Genomic DNA, 19,587 nt, shown 5'->3' on the forward strand with positions numbered 1-19,587 from the left:
TTCCTTTTGTATGGATGATTTATTTAAGTGTGTAAATTCAGAAACTTACAATATTTGAACTGTTTCGCATTTTTACCACCCCAATTGAATGAAAATTGTCTTCCTCGTTTTCGGGTAATGACTCTGTTCATGAATCAAATGAATGAGAATGAGAAGAAAAACATCCAATCCTGGCTAAACTTTGCTAAAAGGTCTACCCAGTCGCCCACAACCATATGGAAAAATGTTGTATGGTCTGATATGACCAAGGCTGAACTATTTGGCTATAATTCCAAGAAGTATTCAAAAATAACAGTGCACATCATCAAAAGAACACCATAAGACCCACAGTGAAGCATGATGAGGGCAGCTTCTCTTCAGCTGGAACTGGGACTTTAGTCGAGGTGTATGGAATCACGGTGAGCTCCACGTATCAATCTATGTTGGCACAAAACCTTCAAGAACCTGCTAGGAAAATGAAGATGAAGAGGAACTTCACCTTTCAGCGTAACAACAACACAAAGCATACATCAAAATCAACAAAACAATGGCTTCATCGAACGAGGATCAATGTTCTGGAATAGCCCACCCAGATCTTCTTCCATATTTTCCTGTCCTCTCCATCTTGTTCTGTCACACCCATCACCTGCATGTCCTCTCTTACCACATCCATAAACCTTCTCTTAGGCCTTCCTCTTCTCCTCTTCCCTGGCAGCTCTATCCTTAACATCTTTCTCCCATTATACCCATCATCTCTGCTCTGCACATGTCCAAACCAACACAATCTCACCTCTCTGACTTTGTCTCCCAACCGTCCAACTTGAGTTGACCCTCTAATGTCCTCATTTCTAATCCTGTCCATCATCGTCACACCCAATGCAAATCTTAGCATCCTTAAGATAAGACATTTAATTTTGGAACTATTTTGGGACCTTTGGATGATATTTAATGGCAGAGTGCTTTATCTGAGAGCTCATTGGTGGGATTGAAATGTTTACCAAGTTCCATATGTGTGACAGGTGTCTGGTCACACTTACAGGTAATCTAACTTAGACACCGTTAAAATATCCGACTACACCACCCAGTTTTATTAAGTGACTAGGAACTCTTGAAATTGACCTATAATAGCGCACAGGTTTCTTTAAATTGGGCGGTGAGTAAACATACAATGAAAGAAGACACAGCAGACATTTCAGGAATCTAATATCAGGGATGAAAACCCTTTCTTTAAAAAAGGAAAGCACACAGTCCACACTCTAAAGTCAGTTAAAAACATGAAGTGGAGGATACAACTTTTAGTGGTGCAGAGTCCAGTTTGTGCACTGTGTTACCCCAACAATTAATCGTCCAACTGTCCACGGGTGTATTCTGTTCACAGGACACTCATTTCCCAACAGAAGTTTTGTCAAATCCCCGTCAGCGTCTCTTTGTCATTCTTTTTTCCCTACTCTGGGCTTCTTGTGTAGCAGTGACCCGGGCTCGCCTTGCTTCTCGTCTGCCAGCTTTTGGATTATTGGTCAGGCAGTTAAACAGACAGACCAGGCAGCAGGTGACCTGGTGGGTTGTTGCAGGAAAGTTCTGGGCTGTTAAGTCAACTCAGGAGTTTGTAGGTGTGACTTTCTGTAGCACCCGTTATTTCCACCAAGTTTGAAATAAATTTACAACTGAGGAATTATTCTGACTGGTTATTGGAATATTACACCAGCTTTGCTCGGTCCTTTCATGCGGCTTCCCTCTCTCACTGGACCCACAACCGCCGTCTTCTTGTGGAGCTGTCTCCTCCTACCTGGAGGTAAGTGTTGCCATCCTCACCAGCCGTACCGTAGGCTGCCTGTGAGCCCCTGTGCGAGTGTCTTGGCAGCGTTTTCAGCGCCTCACCCATGCCTTGTCCTGCCCAGATGTTTAAATCTCCTTCAGTCCCTGCCTAGATCAACATTACGATGAATTACACCAGTGTTCCCCAAACTCAGTCCTCGGGACCCCCTGTGGCTGCAGGTTTTTGTTCCAGCCAGCTTCTGTTTTTAATTGGACTCCTGGGCTAATTAAGTGATGTGTTATTTACCAAGTTCTGTCTTTTGGGAACAATATAGAAATTAGAAAACTAAGTTTGGTAAAATTATATACATACATACATACACACATTATATATATAATCTTCATTTGGATCTTGATCTTTGTTTGTCTGCGAATGAATTAGAAGAAGAAGCACTAGATGGCAGTAGAGAGACAGCTAAAACATAGGCATTGCATTAAGAATCTCCTCCAGGCTTATACTACTGAAGACTGCAGTACGCCAGTCACACCTCAAAACACAGACATTCAAACTAAACAAATTGTTGTGCTTTAAAATAATCCAAGAGATCTTCATTTAGATCTTGATCTGTGTTTGTCCGCGAATTCCACGCATGCGTAGACCACCTTCCAGTTTAGTACGGAATAACGAAAGGGGTGATGGACAGTGTTACGCTGGTTAGCTCCTGAGGCCTGGTTAGAGAATGAGATTGCCGAAGATAAAAGGTACGTGCCTACGTAACATACGAAAGAAAGACAGTGGGTAAAATGAATGACAACGTAACAACACGTTCCAAAAATTATTATTACGTTGTAGCCGGCGAGTGCTGCACGTCTCACAGTTGTACCGTGGCTTGCTCACATGTCAGTGAAGTGATCCCTATTTATGCTTTAAAGAGCCTGGATACCTATGTGTCCCGCTTTTATAACCATTGCTCCGTGTATATTGCCTTACTCTTTGGATTACCGCAAAGCAACCTGCGAGATTACAGAAAGGTTGAGAAGCCATCGAGAGAGGAAACGATAGCGTCGTAAAAACGAGATGGACTGTGAGCAGACAGAAGCAGAAATGCTCCTACACCACCACATAATTACGATTCGGACAGTGATTCCAAGTAGGCTGTTCCTATTGAATCAATGTCCAAGGGTTTTCTTTTGTGATTTTGTTTCCCTTATAAAAAAAAATCATAATGCTGTGGCACTAGATATATATATATATATATATATATATATATATATATATATATATATATATATATATATATATATATATATATATATATATATATATATATATATATATATATATATATATATATATATATATATATATATATATATATATATATATATATATATATATATATATATATATATATATACATACATACATACACACACACACACACACACACACACACACACACACACAGTAGAACACTGACCCAAAGTAATTTCCCACATAGAATTGTATGTAAATACAATTAATCCGTTCCAGATAAGTACAAAAATAGTTGATTATACCATAGAATGCATAGTGTAATAGTAAACTAAATGTAAAAACATTGAATAACACTGAGAAAACCTTGAACAGAGAAAACTAACATTGCAAGTGTTCACACTACAGCCTTACAAACTGCTTGCTGTAAACACTTTTTTTTTTTTTAATGAGTTTTAAGGACAGGGAAAAAAATGAAATTTGAAAATCCGTAATTTATACAAAAACTAAACAACCAAGAAAACTAACCTTGCCTGAGTCGAGTTCTGGCACGAAAGAAGTGAGGAAGAACTGGGTGGAGAGGAGATTACAGTTTTGAGGCAAAGTCTGTGACGTTGCGGGTTCGCTGCATGCTCCCATCTCGTTTCCGGGTGCCCTTAAACCCGTCACCGTCGGTAATGTTACCGATGAACATGACAGTGAGGCACTACAATGGAGCAATCGGATGGTGCAAAAAGTGCCAAGTGCTTTTATTAAGATCAACAAAACAACAATCAAAAACAAAGTCCAAATTAAATAAAGTGCAGAGCTTTCAGAATCCTTCAATAAATAAATGATCCCATAAAAATAGAAGTGAAGTGGAGGTTTAAATGCAATAGAAAAAAGTCTTCATTAAATACGACGAGATTAAAACAATGCTCGAAGCAGTCTCTTTAGAAACAAGCCCGGTGCCTTTTTTCACTGCCTTCTTGCGCTCTCTCTCTCGCTGCACAGGGAGAGACTGAACACGTACGGAAATCATCGCCGCATACGAACCGGAAGGGAAACTGGCTTGTTCGTTACCCGAGTGTGTGGTTGTGAACAGATACAAAAGTTTGGCAAACGTTTTGGTTGTAACCCGATTTGCACGTGGTCTGAGGTTCCACTGGGTGTGTGTGTGTATATTATATATATATATATATATATATATATATATACACACACACACATATATATACATACACATATACATATACACACACACTGTATATATTAAAATGTACCAAGCAGTTATATGTGAATATTGTATTTTTTTCTTTTTAACAATATTTTCATCTTGATTTTCATTCTACTGTTCTAATTGTTTAATTAATCCATTATTTAGTAATTCATGGGTCTGAAGCTTTGATTATTCCACATTGTTTGCCAGCATGTTTGCTCTGCTCATTTTTAATTGTCAATAATAAGATACAAAGGGGGAAACTGCACAGAGAAAGGGCAAAATATAATGAAATCAACAAAAGGGAGTTACGCATTTAAATCGATAGCAAAAGCAGAAATATTTGTAAATGTCTTATAAATGTAAAAATAAAAGAAAAAAAATACCAGCTAATTAAATGAGATCAGTGCTATCAGGTGTTGTCACTGATTAGGAATCGGTTTGGAACAAAAACCTGCAGCCACAGTGGACCCCCCAGGACCGAGTTTTGGAAACACTGGATTAAACAATGGCATATCCAAGTTTCCTGGCCTTAACAAATAATGTAAAACACAGTGTGGCAGACAGCCGGGACCCAAGCCCAACTGGGATGCCCCTTTGACACTGGGACTGGGGGAGCAGCCATGGGATGCACAATACGTCCCTCCGGAACACGTGGGACTTTAGAGCTCAGACCTGTTGGGCTCCGTGGCCACACCTGGAAATGCAGCCCAATAACCACCTGGAGGACTTCCGGGAGGACTATAAGAGCAGGCTGCAGCCACTACTTGAGGCACCAGAGTCAGGAGGAGGATGAGGATGACGACGACGATGACGACAACAACGATGCTGCTGCTGCTGCTTGGGAGGAGTAGTGGAGGAGGAAGAGTGTGATGTGGGGACTTTCTTTTGGGGTGTTTTTGGGACTGTGTAGTGCCTGTGGGACATGGGGAAGATGTGCCCCACAGCTGAAGAAAAAGTAAAAACCTTTCTATTTATTTTTATACGTGCCTCTGCTGTCAGTCAGTGTCGGGTTGACGCCTATATAGCGCCTTTGCCACAACAGGATAACAAAAAGTATTGTTACCAACTATCAATGAATACACATATGCAGATTAGAAAACAATATTCCCCAGACATGTTCATTTTTAAATCAGGTAAATACAAACATTTTCCAAGGAAGGAACAGTTCAGTTATCACAATTTTGTATTATTTGTATTTTTAAGCAGTTAAAACTCTTACTCTTTTACAAGACAGCATATACCGATATCCTGCAGACAGCCATCACAATAATCAGTAATAGAATTACTCAGGAAATTTGCCTTTTAACTTCTCACCCTAGTTCCAACCTATCGTCATCTATGGTATTTTAAATGGAATATTTATATACTGTGCTTAAGAAAGAAAAGAAACCACCCAGGGTACAAATCATGCCACCCCTCGGACATATGCAAATGAGCCTCAGTGATGACAGGAGCTGCTCTCGTTAACAGTAAGCAGTCTTGCTATGGAGAGCCTCGCTGGTCACCTACCGAGTCTCCGCCAGCTGTTGTAAATAAAGGACGTCCCAGCATTTCGTTTATAGCGATGACTCGAGACTTTCATGTACTAAGAATTTTCTGCAACATCGGCTTCTACTTTTATACCTACTAGCGCTGGGAGAGACTTTGGCTTCCACCAATGCTGACCGAAAAAACAAGCAGACAGACAATGAATGGACATCTGGATCCACAAACACGGGTAACGCTAGAAAGCAATCAAATGGAACAGCACTAAAAGTAGAATAGAGGAATTTTTATTAAATCTCAATTAGACATATTTCACATTGGTAGATCATACAAATTACAAAATAAAATATGCATAGCCATTCATTAAATTATTATTATACAGCATACTAAGGCTACACAAGTCAGAGTATTAGTGTCTAAAGTGTATACAAAAATAGTTTCACTCTTGTTCTCAAGTCTTTTCATTTTCAAGAATTCACTGTTAGTCTTTTGATTTTTTTCCCTAATATAAGTTAATCACCAGGGCTGGTAGTGCATTTTTTTTTCATTCAGTTCAAAACTTTGTAAAAAGAATTCTTGATAGTGCTTTTAAAAAAAACAAAATCTGACTCATGACTAACTGCAGAAACAGTATAGACAGCTGATGGTTTCTACATTTTCTCTAAATTCTTAATAGAACTGAAATTCAAACTATGAAGTAGTAAGAAATGGGTAATGCCCTGAAGAAGCTAAACACACCATGATGGTCTGTTAAAAAGCAGAAGGGAGGCCAGGAGGAGACCCCCCAACTATTCATTACCCATAAAGTGGGACTTTCCATCTCTCTCTCAATATATTTTATACATCTCCTTTAGACAGATATCCATCTTAGATATAACTCCCTATCATTTCACACTGAAATCTCTCTCTCTCTCTCTCTCTATATATATATATTTGTGAATTTCCCCTTGTGATTAATAAAGTATCTATCTATATTACATTACATTATTATATATATATATATATATATATATATCTTGCATTTCCATATAAGATTATCTTTATGATACGATTTACTTTATTTAACTATATTTATAAATGAGTACTGCATCTTGAGAGTTGCACACTATAAAATATGTATATAATGGTATGTAAAATATCAATAATTTGTAAAGTCCATTCCACTATTTAAATAAGATTGAATTAAACTATACAAGTCATTCTCAGAGTCACACGATATCTGTAAACTGGGGTTACTTCTTAAAGACGATGCTCCGCTCAGCTGGGCCACTTCATAAAGGTGTTTATACATGAGAGGTACAATCTGAAAGAGAAAACAAAAACACACAAAAAATTATATAAAGAGACAGCTTAATGGGTGCTAAATGGTGTGTTAGTGTGCCCAGCCATGGACTGGCTCCTTTCTTGTCCTGTCTGGTCTGTGATGGTGCTGGTATAGGGTTACTGACTCCTCGAGTACAACTAAGCGCGTTTCAGAAGGTCTACAGAACGTACATTTGCACACAAACAAGCACATTATATATAACAAGTCAATAATTATCCATACTTTTGTGATCATTTTAATAATAATAAACATTTTACTTATATAGCGCCTTTCCCATGCTTAAGGTGCTTCACACAGTCTTAGAAAAAAACAACAGGGTATATGTAACATTGGATACAAATGTTTTCCTGAATAGAACAATGAAACAGATAACGAAGCATTAAATAGAATTAAGGACAATAAACCAGAGTAAAATACTAAATTCAATACTAAAAGGAAAACCTAACAAATTACCTAATTTGTGATATAACTTCCATCCATCCATTATGTAACCCGCTATATCCTAACTACAGGGTCACGGGGGTCTGCTGGAGCCAATCCCAGCCAACACTGGGCGCAAGGCAGGAAACAAACCCCGGGCAGGGCACACAAACATACTCACACTCCCCAAGCAAACACTAGGGACAATTTAGAATTGCCAAGGTACCAAACCTGCATGTCTTTGGACTGTGGGAGGAAACCCACACAGACACGGGGAGAATACTGATGCTCTGTGCAAGACAGGATAGAGCCGACTATACTTCCATAGAAGGCTGGCGTCCTTCAACATCTGCAATAAGATGCTGCAGATGTTCTACCAGACGGTTGTGGCGAGTGCCCTCTTCTACGCGGTGGTGTGCTGGAGAGGCAGCATCAAGAAGTGTGACGCCTCACGCCTGGACAAACTGGGGAGGAAGGCAGGCTATATTGTAGGCACAGAGCTGGACAGTCTGACATCCGTGGCAGAGCAACGGGCGCTGAGCAGACTCCTGTCAATCATGGAGAATCCACTGCATCCACTGAACAGGATCATCTCCAGACAGAGGAGCAGCTTCAGGGACAGACTGCTGTCACCGTCCTGCTCCACTGACGGACTGAGGAGACCCCACACTATGCGACATCTTCAATTCCACCCGGGGGGTAAACGTTCACATTATACAAAGTTATTGTCTGTTATACCTGCATTGTTATCACTCTTTAATTTAATATTGTTTTTTATCAGTATGCTGCTGCTGGAGTATCGAAATTAATAAAGTATCTAACGTGCAAACTCCACGCAGGGAGGACCCGGGAAGCAAACCCCGGCCTCCTTACTGCAAAGCAGCAGCGCTACTACCGCACTACCATGCTGCCTGTGATATAACAGACACACAAATTATCCTGAGCACCTGGACAGAGAGGTAAACTGAAAGAAAGGACAGAATGTTAAGTTAAGTTAAAAGCCTTCCTGAACAGATGAGTTTTAAGTTGTTTTTTTAAAAGAATGAATGGAGTCAGCTGATCTCATTAATTTCGGGTTACCCAAAATCTGGGTGCTATGGAGCTGAAGGCCCTGCTGTCACTCATAGAGTGCAGATTAGTGTGAGGCACAACAAGATTACCAGAATAAGAGGACCTGAGTAGGCGAACACGAGCAGAGTGATATTTTAGAATTTTATATTCAACCCTGTAAGACACAGGGAGCCAGTGAAGGCGGAGCAGGATGGATGTGCTGTGCTCACTGTTGCTGGTTCAAATAAGGACTCCTGCAGCCGAGTTTTGAATCAACTGCAGCTGTGATATATAGTCATGGCTGAAATTATCGGCACCCCTGGAATTTTCCCAGAAAATTGTTGCAATTACAAATGTTTTGGTATACACATGTTTATTTCCTTTTTGTGCATTGGAACACCACAAAAAACAGAGAAAAAAAGCCAAACCTGACATCATTTCACACAAAACTCAATAACCGGGCTGGACAAAATTATTGTCACCCTCAACTTAATATTTGGTTACACGCCCTTTGGAAAAAAAAAAAAAACTGAAATCAAGCGCTTCCTGTAACCATCAACAAGCTTGTTACACCTCTCAACTTTTGCAAACTGCTCAAGGTCTCTCAGATTTGAAGGGCGCCTTCTCCCAACAGCAATTCTGAGATCTCTCCATAAGTGTTCAATCGGATTTAGATCCAGACTCATTGCTGGCCACTTCAGAACACTCCAGCGCTTTGTCTTCAACCATTTCTGGTTGCTTTTAGAGGTATGTTTGGGGTCATCGTCCTGCTGGAACACCCATGACCTGTGACGCAGACCCAGCTTTCTGACACTGGGCCCTACATTGTGCCCCAATATCTTCTGGTAGTCTTCAGATTTCATGATGCCTTGCACACAGTCAAGGCATCCAGGGCCAGAGGCAGCAAAACATCCCCAAAACATCTTAGAACCTCCACCATGTTTGACTGTAGGTACTGCGTTGTTCTTTTCTTCGTAGGCCTCATTCCATTTTTTGTAAACAGTAGAATGATGAGCTTTACCAAAAAGCTCTACCTTGGTCTCATCTGTTCACAAGACATTCGCCCAGAAGGATTTTGGCAAACTCCAGTCTGGCTGTTTTATGTTTCTGTCAGCAGTGGGGTCCTCCTGGCTCTCCTGCCATAGCATTTCTTTTCATTCAGATGTCGACGGATAATTCGAGCTGACACTGTTGCACCCTGAGTCTGCAGAACAGTTTGAATGTGTTTTGAAGTTGATTGGGGCCGTTTGTCCACCATTCAGACTATCCTTCGTTGCAGTCTTTTATCAAGTTTTCTCTTCCGTCCACGTCCAGGGAGATTAGCTACAGTGCCATGTGTTGTGAACTTCTTGATTATGTTGCGCACAGTGGACAAAGGAACATGAAGATCTCTGGAGATGGACTTGTAGCCTTGAGATTATTGATATTTGTCCACAATTTTTGCTCTCAAGTTCTCAGACAATTCTCTGCTGTTCTTTCTGTTCTCCATGTTTAGTGTGGCACACTCAGACACACAACAGAAAGGCTGAGTTAACTTTTCTCCATTTTAACGGCTTCAGGTGTGATTGCTATATTGCCAGCATCTGTTTCTTGCCACAGGTGAGTTCAAACTAGAATCAAATGCTTGAAATAAAACAATTTACCCACAATTTTAAAAAGGTGCTGATAATTTTGTCTGGCCCATTTTTGGAGTTCTGTGTGACATGATGTCAGATTTGGCTTTTTTTTCTCTGTTTTTTGTGTTGTTCCAATGCACATAAAGGAAATAAACAAGTGTATACCAAACATTTGGAATTGCAACAATTTTCTGGGAGAAATAGCACCCCTGGAATATTCCCAGAAAATGCACCAATAATTTCGGCCATGACTGTAAGATAAGAAGAGGCACCTGCCAGCAGCGAGTTACAATAATCGATCCGGGATGTGATAAAAGCAGGGACAAGTTTCTCAGCATTAGAAAAGGAGAGGAATGAGTGAACACGGGATATGTTACGGAGCTGGAAGTAAGAAAGTTTCTTAATGTGGTTTATGTGGGCGGAATAAGAAAGGGAGGAATCAAAAATGACACCGAGATTCCTTGCATCAGAAGAAGGTCTGATGAGATCACTGTCAGTGACTGAAAAGGAGCTCATTTTCTTAAGTAGCTCTTTAGTGCCAATTTGCAGGAGTTCTGCTCCTTTCAGGTTTTAACTTCACTAAAGCAGGTTGTGAGCTGAGAAAACTCTGATGAAGTTCCACTTTTAACATTGAAGTAGAGTTGAGTATCGTCTGCATAAAAATGATAACCCAGTCCATAGCTTTGAATAATATGGCCAAGGGGAAGCATATAAATACAGAAGAGCAGAGGGCCGAAGACAGAGCCCTGAGGAACTCCTTGTGTGAATGGCGCTGTGCTGGACCTGCTGTTGCCAAGACTAACAAACTCTTGCCTATCACTCAGATAGGACTTGAACCACTGGAGGGCAGTGCCAGAGATACCCAGCATGTTCTCCATTCTGGGCAGTAGAATGTCATGTCTGACCTGAGTGTCAAATGCTGCACTGAGGTCTAACAGAATTTTGCCAGGGTTGGCTGCACAGCTTTCCCCTTAATGCACATATGGGAACCTGATGCGTCTGTGGTCACAGTGGTGACGGTTTGACCTTGGTCCGTCAGTTTCTTTTCTTGTTTTCTAGGACTAAACATGGTTGCTCATCTCTTGGATTTCACCAAACAAGAGCAGCAAGCAGTGATCCCACTTTTAATGGGTTGTAAGTGTACCAGGGGGCCATTATCGTCATGGGTATTTCTGATTCACGGCACAGATTTTGATCAATGTTCTCATCTGTAGTGGATGGTTTTTCCACTCCTTTTTCATGCTTATCACTTTTCCAGCTAGTTCTCTCGGTTCTCAGTCTGTAAATCCTCCGTCATGGTAAAACAAGGTCTCCATAATTTTCTAGAAACCTGCTACGGATTTCAGTTCCCGGTTGACTCAATTTCTTCATAAGTGAGATCTGAGCACTTCTGTGTAACCCACTAAAATAAAGCATCACCATGTGGGATGCTACAAGAAGACTCTTGCAATAATTTGGACAGGGAAAAATTGAAAAAGATTTTCACAACTGGGAATAAAACTTGAATGTCGTCACTATGGCCCTGAGCAACAATTAAAAAGAATGGAATTTTGGTGATCCTCCGACATGAACACAGCTATCGGCCAACTCTCCTTCTTCATGTTGATGACCCCCATTTATACCACATTGATTGACTGCAAAGCCTACTTTGTGGAACTCTGGATTCAGAGGGATGCTAAACTTCCCCTGTTCTCCAGACTTCATTCCATGCAAAAACCACAGGTTCCGAAAACTGAACCTTCGTGCGATATGCTGTGACCATGAAGGACAAATAACGCAGATATCCGAGTGGCACAGAAAAGCTTTGTGAATCTTATAGCACATGCATTAATGGTGTTCACGAGATTTTGTTAATAAACAACACTTGATCAGCTTCTCTGAATAGTCATTAAGTTAGTCATTGTCCAGCCTGCTATATCCTAACAGGGCAGGGGTCTGCTGGAGAAATCCCAACCAACACAGGGCACAAGGCAGGAAACAAATCCCGGGCAGGGCGCGCACACACTAGGGACAATTTAGGATCGCCAATGCACCTAACCTGCATGTCTGTGGGAAGAAACACACGCAGACATGGGGAGAAACATGCAAACTCCATGCAGGGAGGACCTGGGAAGTGAACCCGGGTCTCCTTTCTGCGAGGCAGCAGCGCTACCCACTGCACCACCGTGCTGTCCTCTCTGAATAGTTTTAGGTTCAAAACTTCCTTCATATACTGTGCCTTGGATTGCGGCTCATCGCCGAGTGATGGCTATGCCAAGCCGCACTCTTGCAGTACTCCTAGTTTTCTTTTTGGTGTGCTCAGGCTTCAGGGCTTCAATCTGCACAACTTCAGGTGTAAGAGCTAAAGTTAGCTTTACATGTCACATACAAACTGCAGTTATGAATACTGAACATTTAAAAAGCTACAAAGAAGATGCAGAATGCATGTACTGTAATCTGACAAAATACATTACCTTAACAATAATAAGTTTCCTCTCATTTGGCTTGTTATCTGGATATTTCTCTCCAAAGCACAGGTATATGGTATAATCTGGAGAGTTGCCTTCATTGTCACAGTATTTCTTAATTTCTAAAACAAAAACACAATTTTGAATTAAAAATAAATAAATAAAATAAATAAATAAATAAATCACAATATGTTGCATTCTCGGATGATTTAAGTGTTGCACACCAATGGCTCTGATCACCCTTAGGTTCAGAAAATAAATGCACAGATACAGAAGGTCATCTTTGAAGTATTGAGTCCTGTGTAATAGTTAACTGACACAACACTTTAAAGGAAGGATGAAAGAACGGGCTGGCTGAGCGCCACCTGCTAGAAAGGCAGTGAGCCCCTCTACAGTCAGACCCTTCATTACTGCACTCCTTTTCCATTCGCTTCGTTAAGATTGTTTCAATTTCCAGTTAGTTTGTTTGGGTTTTACAATGCAAATATTCCAAGCGAACTAAGCATATCAAACATTACATGGACATGCTGTGGACTGGTTTCATTGGCCAGAAACATTACCCGGAATGGTTCGACAAGAGTTCCACATTTTCAATAATGATCTGGCTTATTAAACCCAACACAGCTCTAGAAGGTGCTTCAGTTCAATGACAACGCAACGTATCAGGCGACTTTCATTTAACTGCATGGTTCATACCATCCAGCAGCCGCAATACGTAACCACAATTTAATTGATCTCAGATTCCTTTCTTTTGAATTTCTCTTTCATTATAGATAGATAGATACTTTATTAATCCCAAGGGGAAATTCACAATTATAGCAGTTCCAGTGTGTGTTCAGACCGAAATGTGTGTGTGTTTATTTATTTACTGTACTTATCCACCCATTTATATATTTTTTTATTTATTTAAACAGCCTCTGTAAAAAGCCAAATCTCCCCCTTGGGACAAATAAAGTCTTACCTGCTGTTATACCTCATGTAAATTTTTGGTAATAAAATGTTCATTTTGGAACATATGTCAAAGTTAGTGTGCACCCAACCTGCGTGCAATCACTTTCGTGGTGTAAGATTTAGGAGTTTAATCGTTGGGCTCCCAAGGCACTGCTTTTCGTTTATAAAGCTAGTGCTGCTGCCTGGCGTTAAAGAGTCCTGAGTTTTCATCCCGGAGGATTTTGGGTTTTCCCCATGGGATTAATAAAGTTTCATCTAGTTTAATCATGTATGCCAGTGGTTCCCAAACTCGGTCCTGGGGACCCCCTGTGGCCGCAGGTTTTTGTTCCAACCAACTTCCATTTTCCATTGGACTCTTAACCTAATTAAGGGAGCCATTATTTCCCAACTGAGGTGGGCTGGCGCCCTGCCCGGGGTTTGTTTCCTGCCTTGCGCCCTGTGTTGGCTGGGATTGGCCCCCGTGACCCTGTAATTAGGATATAGCAGGTTGGTTAATGGATGGATTATTTCCCACTTTCTGTGTTTTGGAATCAATGTAGAAATTACAAACCAAGTCTGGAAGATTTTTATTAAAATGTAATAAGCAGTTATATGGGGAATTTGTAGTTTTTTTAGTCAAAATATTTTTGGAATTGCTGAAGAGGAACATTGCCCAAGACCAGCAGTGATTTTTCTCTGACTTCCTCCACGGTACAAAACCGCTTTCCTTTGAGTTCTTTTCTCATATGCATGAACAAGAAAATGTCCCATGGAACAAAGATCAGGCCAGTAGGGAAGGTGGCAAGAACTCTAAGACACACAAGTCAAGTCAGAAATCTCTTCAATAGTCCGACAACGATCTTCGTAAATTGCATTGCGAACTTTTTCAAGATTTTCTTATTCTTAATCGTGGAAGGCTGGCCAGATCTTGCTTGGTCTTCAAGTGACATTTCCCCTCGTTTGAAAAGTGAAAACCACTCATAGACCCGAGTTTTACTTAAAGCTTATTTTTTAAAAGCAGTTTCAAGCATCACTACAGTTTCAGCAGCTGTTTTCCCGAAGAAAAAAACAAATTTAACGCAGACTCGCTGCTCTTTATGATCACCCATCACAGAAATCGCAGAACACGTTTAATAAACGCCAAGAAAAACCGACATGGAATGGTGTACGAACAACACAGAGCAACGGCACGTGTCAGACTGCCACAGAATACTGTAAGTGTGCTACACCTAGCGGCGAAATTTGCAACTAAGTCTAGGTACAGATTCCGGTTATCTTTGGGTACCCCCTCGTATTTACTTATCAATTGATTGGCCCTATTATCGCTCCTGCGAGTCTGTATTCTTGCTTTTTATGTTTCTGCTGCTGTAGGCATCTAGATTTCCCTGTCGGATTAAAATTGATCTAATCTAAAGAGAGTCTGGGCAAGACAAGCTTATAGTTGTAACAACCAGCAAAAGTAACAGCAAATATAAGCAAAAACGGCGTCCGCAAGATCAAAGTAAGCACACATTTCAGATGGACGCCCATATCGGTCCAAGTGAAACCTTGTGAACATGCCATGTCAAAGGGAATTAAGATTCTGAGATAGTCGTGAACACAACAACATCAGTTACATTTTTCAGACCTATTACATATTATATGTAAGTGTTTACCTAGGAAGTATTTACTGAAGTCCAGAAGCTGCACTTCTTCATTTTGAGAAAGTTTAAATGATCCTCCGATTGTGTTTGGTGGAGCACTTGGGTCAGACATGTAAATGCAGCATTTGCTCAGTCGTGTTGCATAGATGCTCCGATTTCTAATTTCCAAAAGGAGTCCTCTCTGGATGTTATCAAGGAGCGTGTTGGTGCTTTGAATCTGCTTCCGATCCGTCATCCCATCAGTTCTGGGGAAGCAGACGCGACTCTGGGCTACAATCACGTTTTCCTCGCAGTTGTAGTAGAGCTGAACTTTAGGACCACACACTATCGTCTGCAGCACGGTTCTACCTCTGTATGTGATGGTGACTTCCATCTCGTGCTCGTGAGGTAAAGGACCTACAAATTCAATGTTTCCATATAAAAATAACAAACAAGTTAGTTAACGTATATACACAAAATACTACAAAACATTTTGAGGCGCGTGCTCTCCTGTGGGACTGGAGAGTAAATCTGGGTAGTATGGTCAAAAACGTTACCAAGATATATTTTTTGAGATCATTCAATGTCAATAATGATTGAATTATTTTTGGAACCCTGAAGAAACCAGAACACAAATATTGAACTCAAATGAAAATAAAATAGGTAGAAGACATTTCGACCATTTCCATAACATTGAACAGTTGTCATGTATGACTACAAATACGCTGTTCAAAAAATGAAGGGAACACATATATAAAAAAAAACAAAAAATCATACATTTCATCTTGATGAATGAAATATTCAAGTGGAAACTCTTTACGGAGTAATGCTGTCTAATTTATTGAGAACAAAATGATGTAACAACGGTCAATGGAAACCAAAATCACCAACCAATTGAGGGCAGATTCAACATCACACTGACAATCAAAGTCAAAAACTGAAATCTCAGACTGATCCCCCTTGCATGAATTTCATCACAGTGACGCCAAATGTGACTCAACAGTGTGTATGCCCCCCCACGTTGGATGCACCAATACATAACATCTCTGAGGTTCTGAACTGGATTCAGGTCTGGGGAGCGTGCAGGCCAGTCAATAGCATCAATGTCTTCATCATCCAGGAACTGCCTACACACTCTGGTCACATGAGGCCGGGCATTGTCCTGCACCAGGAGGAACCCAGGGCCCACTGCACCAGCGTAAGGTCTGACAACGGCTCTAGAAATTTCATCCTAGTGCCTGGCAGCAGTCAGTTTAGGGTACTGTTGCCTAGCATATGGAGGTCTGTGTGACCATCACTGACCCATCTCGATGATGTTCACCACAGCGTCTCCAGACTCTTTCATGTCTGTCACACGTGCTCAGTGTGAACCTGCTGTCATCTGTGAGGAGAATGGGGTGTCAGTAGCAGAGCTGCCAATTGTGGTACTCTGGTGAATGCTAATCAAGGTGCACATTGATTGTCTGTGATGTCATGCCACCTTCATGGAGTCTGTTTCTGACAGTTTGGTCTTTTTGAGGCATGTAATAGTGATGGGTCATTCTTGAACGATTCCTTCCTTTCGAACGAATCTTTAATGTGACTCGGGAAGAACGAGTCTTATCGTGGGAGTGATTCGTTCAGTCGCGCATGCGCATTTGCGCAACTTCCTATAGATTCTGTATTGGAATAAGCTTAACCAACTCAGTCTGAGCCGGAAACAGAATTGATTAGTTCATCTGTCGAGTCTTCGGGTTCGACTCGTTCGTTCATCACGTGACAGCCCCATAAGCTTAACCTATGCAGTCTGAGCTGGAAAGAGAATTGATTAGGTCATTCCTCGAGTCTTTCGAGTCGTTCGTTCTTTTGTCACGTGACCACTTACCGGCTCAGTACCTCAGTCAAATACTAACGTAAAATTCAATTTGTTGTATGTTGGATCATATATAGAAATTATCATAAACTTATCAAAAATATCTAAAACGCATTTTCTTATAGATACAAAAAGGTCTGTTAATTTCTGTCACTATGATTTTGTTACTGTTTCTTGACGATCTGTGGTGTGTTATTTTATAAATAAATAATCCTGTTACAAATAAATTATAGATTAATTATTGTGATCAACATTTGTGTAAGCAGTAGATGTGTTAGGGAGGTAACAATTATATTTTGCTAAAATAAACGAAATGACTCGAAAAAAGATTCGTTCATTTTGCTGAACGAGACTCAAAGGTCCGAGTCGGTAAAATGATCCGAACTTCCCATCACTAGCATGTAATCTGACACCCTTAAATCAACGAAATCCAGCACCACGCTCTTTGACACATAGCCATGCAACGTGTGATCTTGGAGGTCATTTTGTAATCTCTGGCAGAGCTCCTCCTCACACAAAGGATTAGATACCAGTCCTGCTATTGGGTTGCTGCCCTCCTACGGCCCTGTCCAGCTCATCTAGTTTAACGGCCCGTCTCCTGGTATCTCCTCCATGATCTCGAGACTGTGCTGGGAGACACAGCAAACCTTCTTGAGAGGGCACTTATGGATAGGACATCCTGGAGTAGCTGGATTACCTGAATTGGCTGATGGTACCAACTCATTCTACCAGTAGTGAGGAGAACACTAGGAAAATGCAAAATCAGAGAAGAATCGGTCAGGAAGGATGAGGAGAGAGCAATTATCTGTGGTAACCACTTGCTGTTGCCTGTCCAGTGCACCTGTTGTCACTTTCATCTACTTCCTAACTGGATTGATGGACATCTCTGAAGCGTCATTGAGTTGGTGTTAAGACTGGGATGATGATGTGTTCCCCTCATTTTGTTTGAGCAGTATATTTTAACATTTACCAAACTAAGACATGAAATACTGTCTTATCAACCAGCTAAACAGGAATAAACAATAAATACAGTAATGTGAAAATTTCAAACGTCAGATTTTCATTGTTTATTTTTTTCAGTTATATCACCTTTATCTAAAGATACCATTTAAATGAAGATCAAATCTTTATGTCCACATACGTATGTTAAAGTTAAAACTGAATGGTGGCCATCTGTAAATGAGCTCATTGCATAGCTTTGATTCCTTTTTTAGGGAGTGTGTAGGAAGCTGCATCCCAATGTGATTCACCCTGCCATTATGTCATTTCCTTTTGCAAATCTGTGACACTACAAGTGACACAATTACAATTTGCACCTGAGCAGTCACATCACTGCACTCTCAAAGCACACCCAAATCTATTTCTAACTCCATAATAACACAAAAGTGTGTGTGTGTGTGTGGGTTTGCACAATCCCTGCAGTCGCATGCCGAATTTCTCCTGCCTCGAACACAACATGACTTCTGTGGTTTTTCTTTCCAAGATGTGTTAATGTGATGGTGCACCATCAGTGGTGACGCTGCAGGCCATGAGCATTAAGAATTTACTTACCCATGGCGTACTGCCAAGTAGCTGGTTCTTGTGGCATCTCATTCTGAGGAACATAGACAGGATTGGCTGGCGTGGACTCGGCAAATTGCTCATTAAATAAAATTGGGGACACGTTTTGTGAGGAAACTCCAATGGGTAGCTCTGCAATAAACCAAATGACACTTTGTAACACTGGAATCATTAAAATGTCAAAAGCATTTTTAAATATGGCCTCTAAATAAAGGAGGCACTAGTGTTTTCTTGCAATAGGAGTCTCCATTGTCTATAAATGTGGCTAACAGGGACACAAATGTTCAGTTTCAGTTCACCGGTTCTGTTGAACTGGACAGACAAAGAGACTTAACGGTCGTCTTCTCCTCCAAATCCTTAGCTTTTTAAATGAACGTGGCAGTCATCACTTTATCTAGAGCTCTGTGCTACGGCATAGCAACAGGTGTCAGAAGTACACCAGGTAGACAGATTTCTGTTTTCCATTAAATGACATGGAGTTCTGCATTATCATACATTCTGGTTTATTGTGATGTTGGGCGAGCGTCAATGCACTCTGCGTGTTGGTCAGATTTGCATGATCCATTGGATCAAGACTGTGACTTTAAAATGAGTTCATCAAGAACACGGGGGCACAGTTGGAAACTTACTAATGGTAAATTTCGCACAAACATTAGGAAGTTTTTCTTTACACAAAGAACGGCAGACACTTGGAATAAGCAACCAAGTAGTGTAGTAGACAGTAAGACTTTAGGGACTTTCAAAACTCGACTTGATGCTTTTTTGGAAGAAATAAGCGGATAAGACTGGCGAGCTTTGTTGGGCTGAATGGCCTGTTCTCGTCTAGGGTGTTCTAACCTAAACTTTAGAGTCATTCATTGGGTTTATGAAACATTCCTAGTAACTCAGTTATAGCATTTTGTGACGAGCCATGAAAAAACCTCACAAGGTCAGACAACCAATGAGTGCTCAGCAGGAAGTGAAATGCACACAATGCCAACCAACAAGAGCCCAATCAAATCTACTGGATAGAGAACAATAACGAAAAATAGGCGTTCAGGACAGCACAAACAGAGGAGACGAGGCAGCACAAATGTCTATTCAATGTCTTG

At 40.8% G+C, this 19,587-nt stretch overlaps 1 protein-coding gene across 1 annotated transcript in view; it reads right to left on the reverse strand.

The window, feature by feature from the left end:
* Positions 1 to 5,940: 5,940 nt before the first annotated feature.
* Positions 5,941 to 19,587, reverse strand: part of irf7 (interferon regulatory factor 7) — a 31,411-nt gene continuing 17,764 nt past the window's right edge. Inside the window, exons 6-9 of the mRNA XM_039744511.1 lie at positions 18,488 to 18,628; positions 15,118 to 15,501; positions 12,539 to 12,654; positions 5,941 to 6,978 (exon numbers count right to left, since the gene is read on the reverse strand). Of these exons, the coding sequence (XP_039600445.1) occupies positions 6,814 to 6,978; positions 12,539 to 12,654; positions 15,118 to 15,501; positions 18,488 to 18,628 (806 nt within the window). The 3' untranslated portion in view covers positions 5,941 to 6,813. The remainder of the gene's footprint in view (positions 6,979 to 12,538; positions 12,655 to 15,117; positions 15,502 to 18,487; positions 18,629 to 19,587) is intronic.

Source organism: Polypterus senegalus, chromosome 1 (genome assembly GCF_016835505.1).
Source record: "Polypterus senegalus isolate Bchr_013 chromosome 1, ASM1683550v1, whole genome shotgun sequence".
In the NCBI taxonomy this organism is placed as follows: Eukaryota; Metazoa; Chordata; class Cladistia; order Polypteriformes; family Polypteridae; genus Polypterus; species Polypterus senegalus.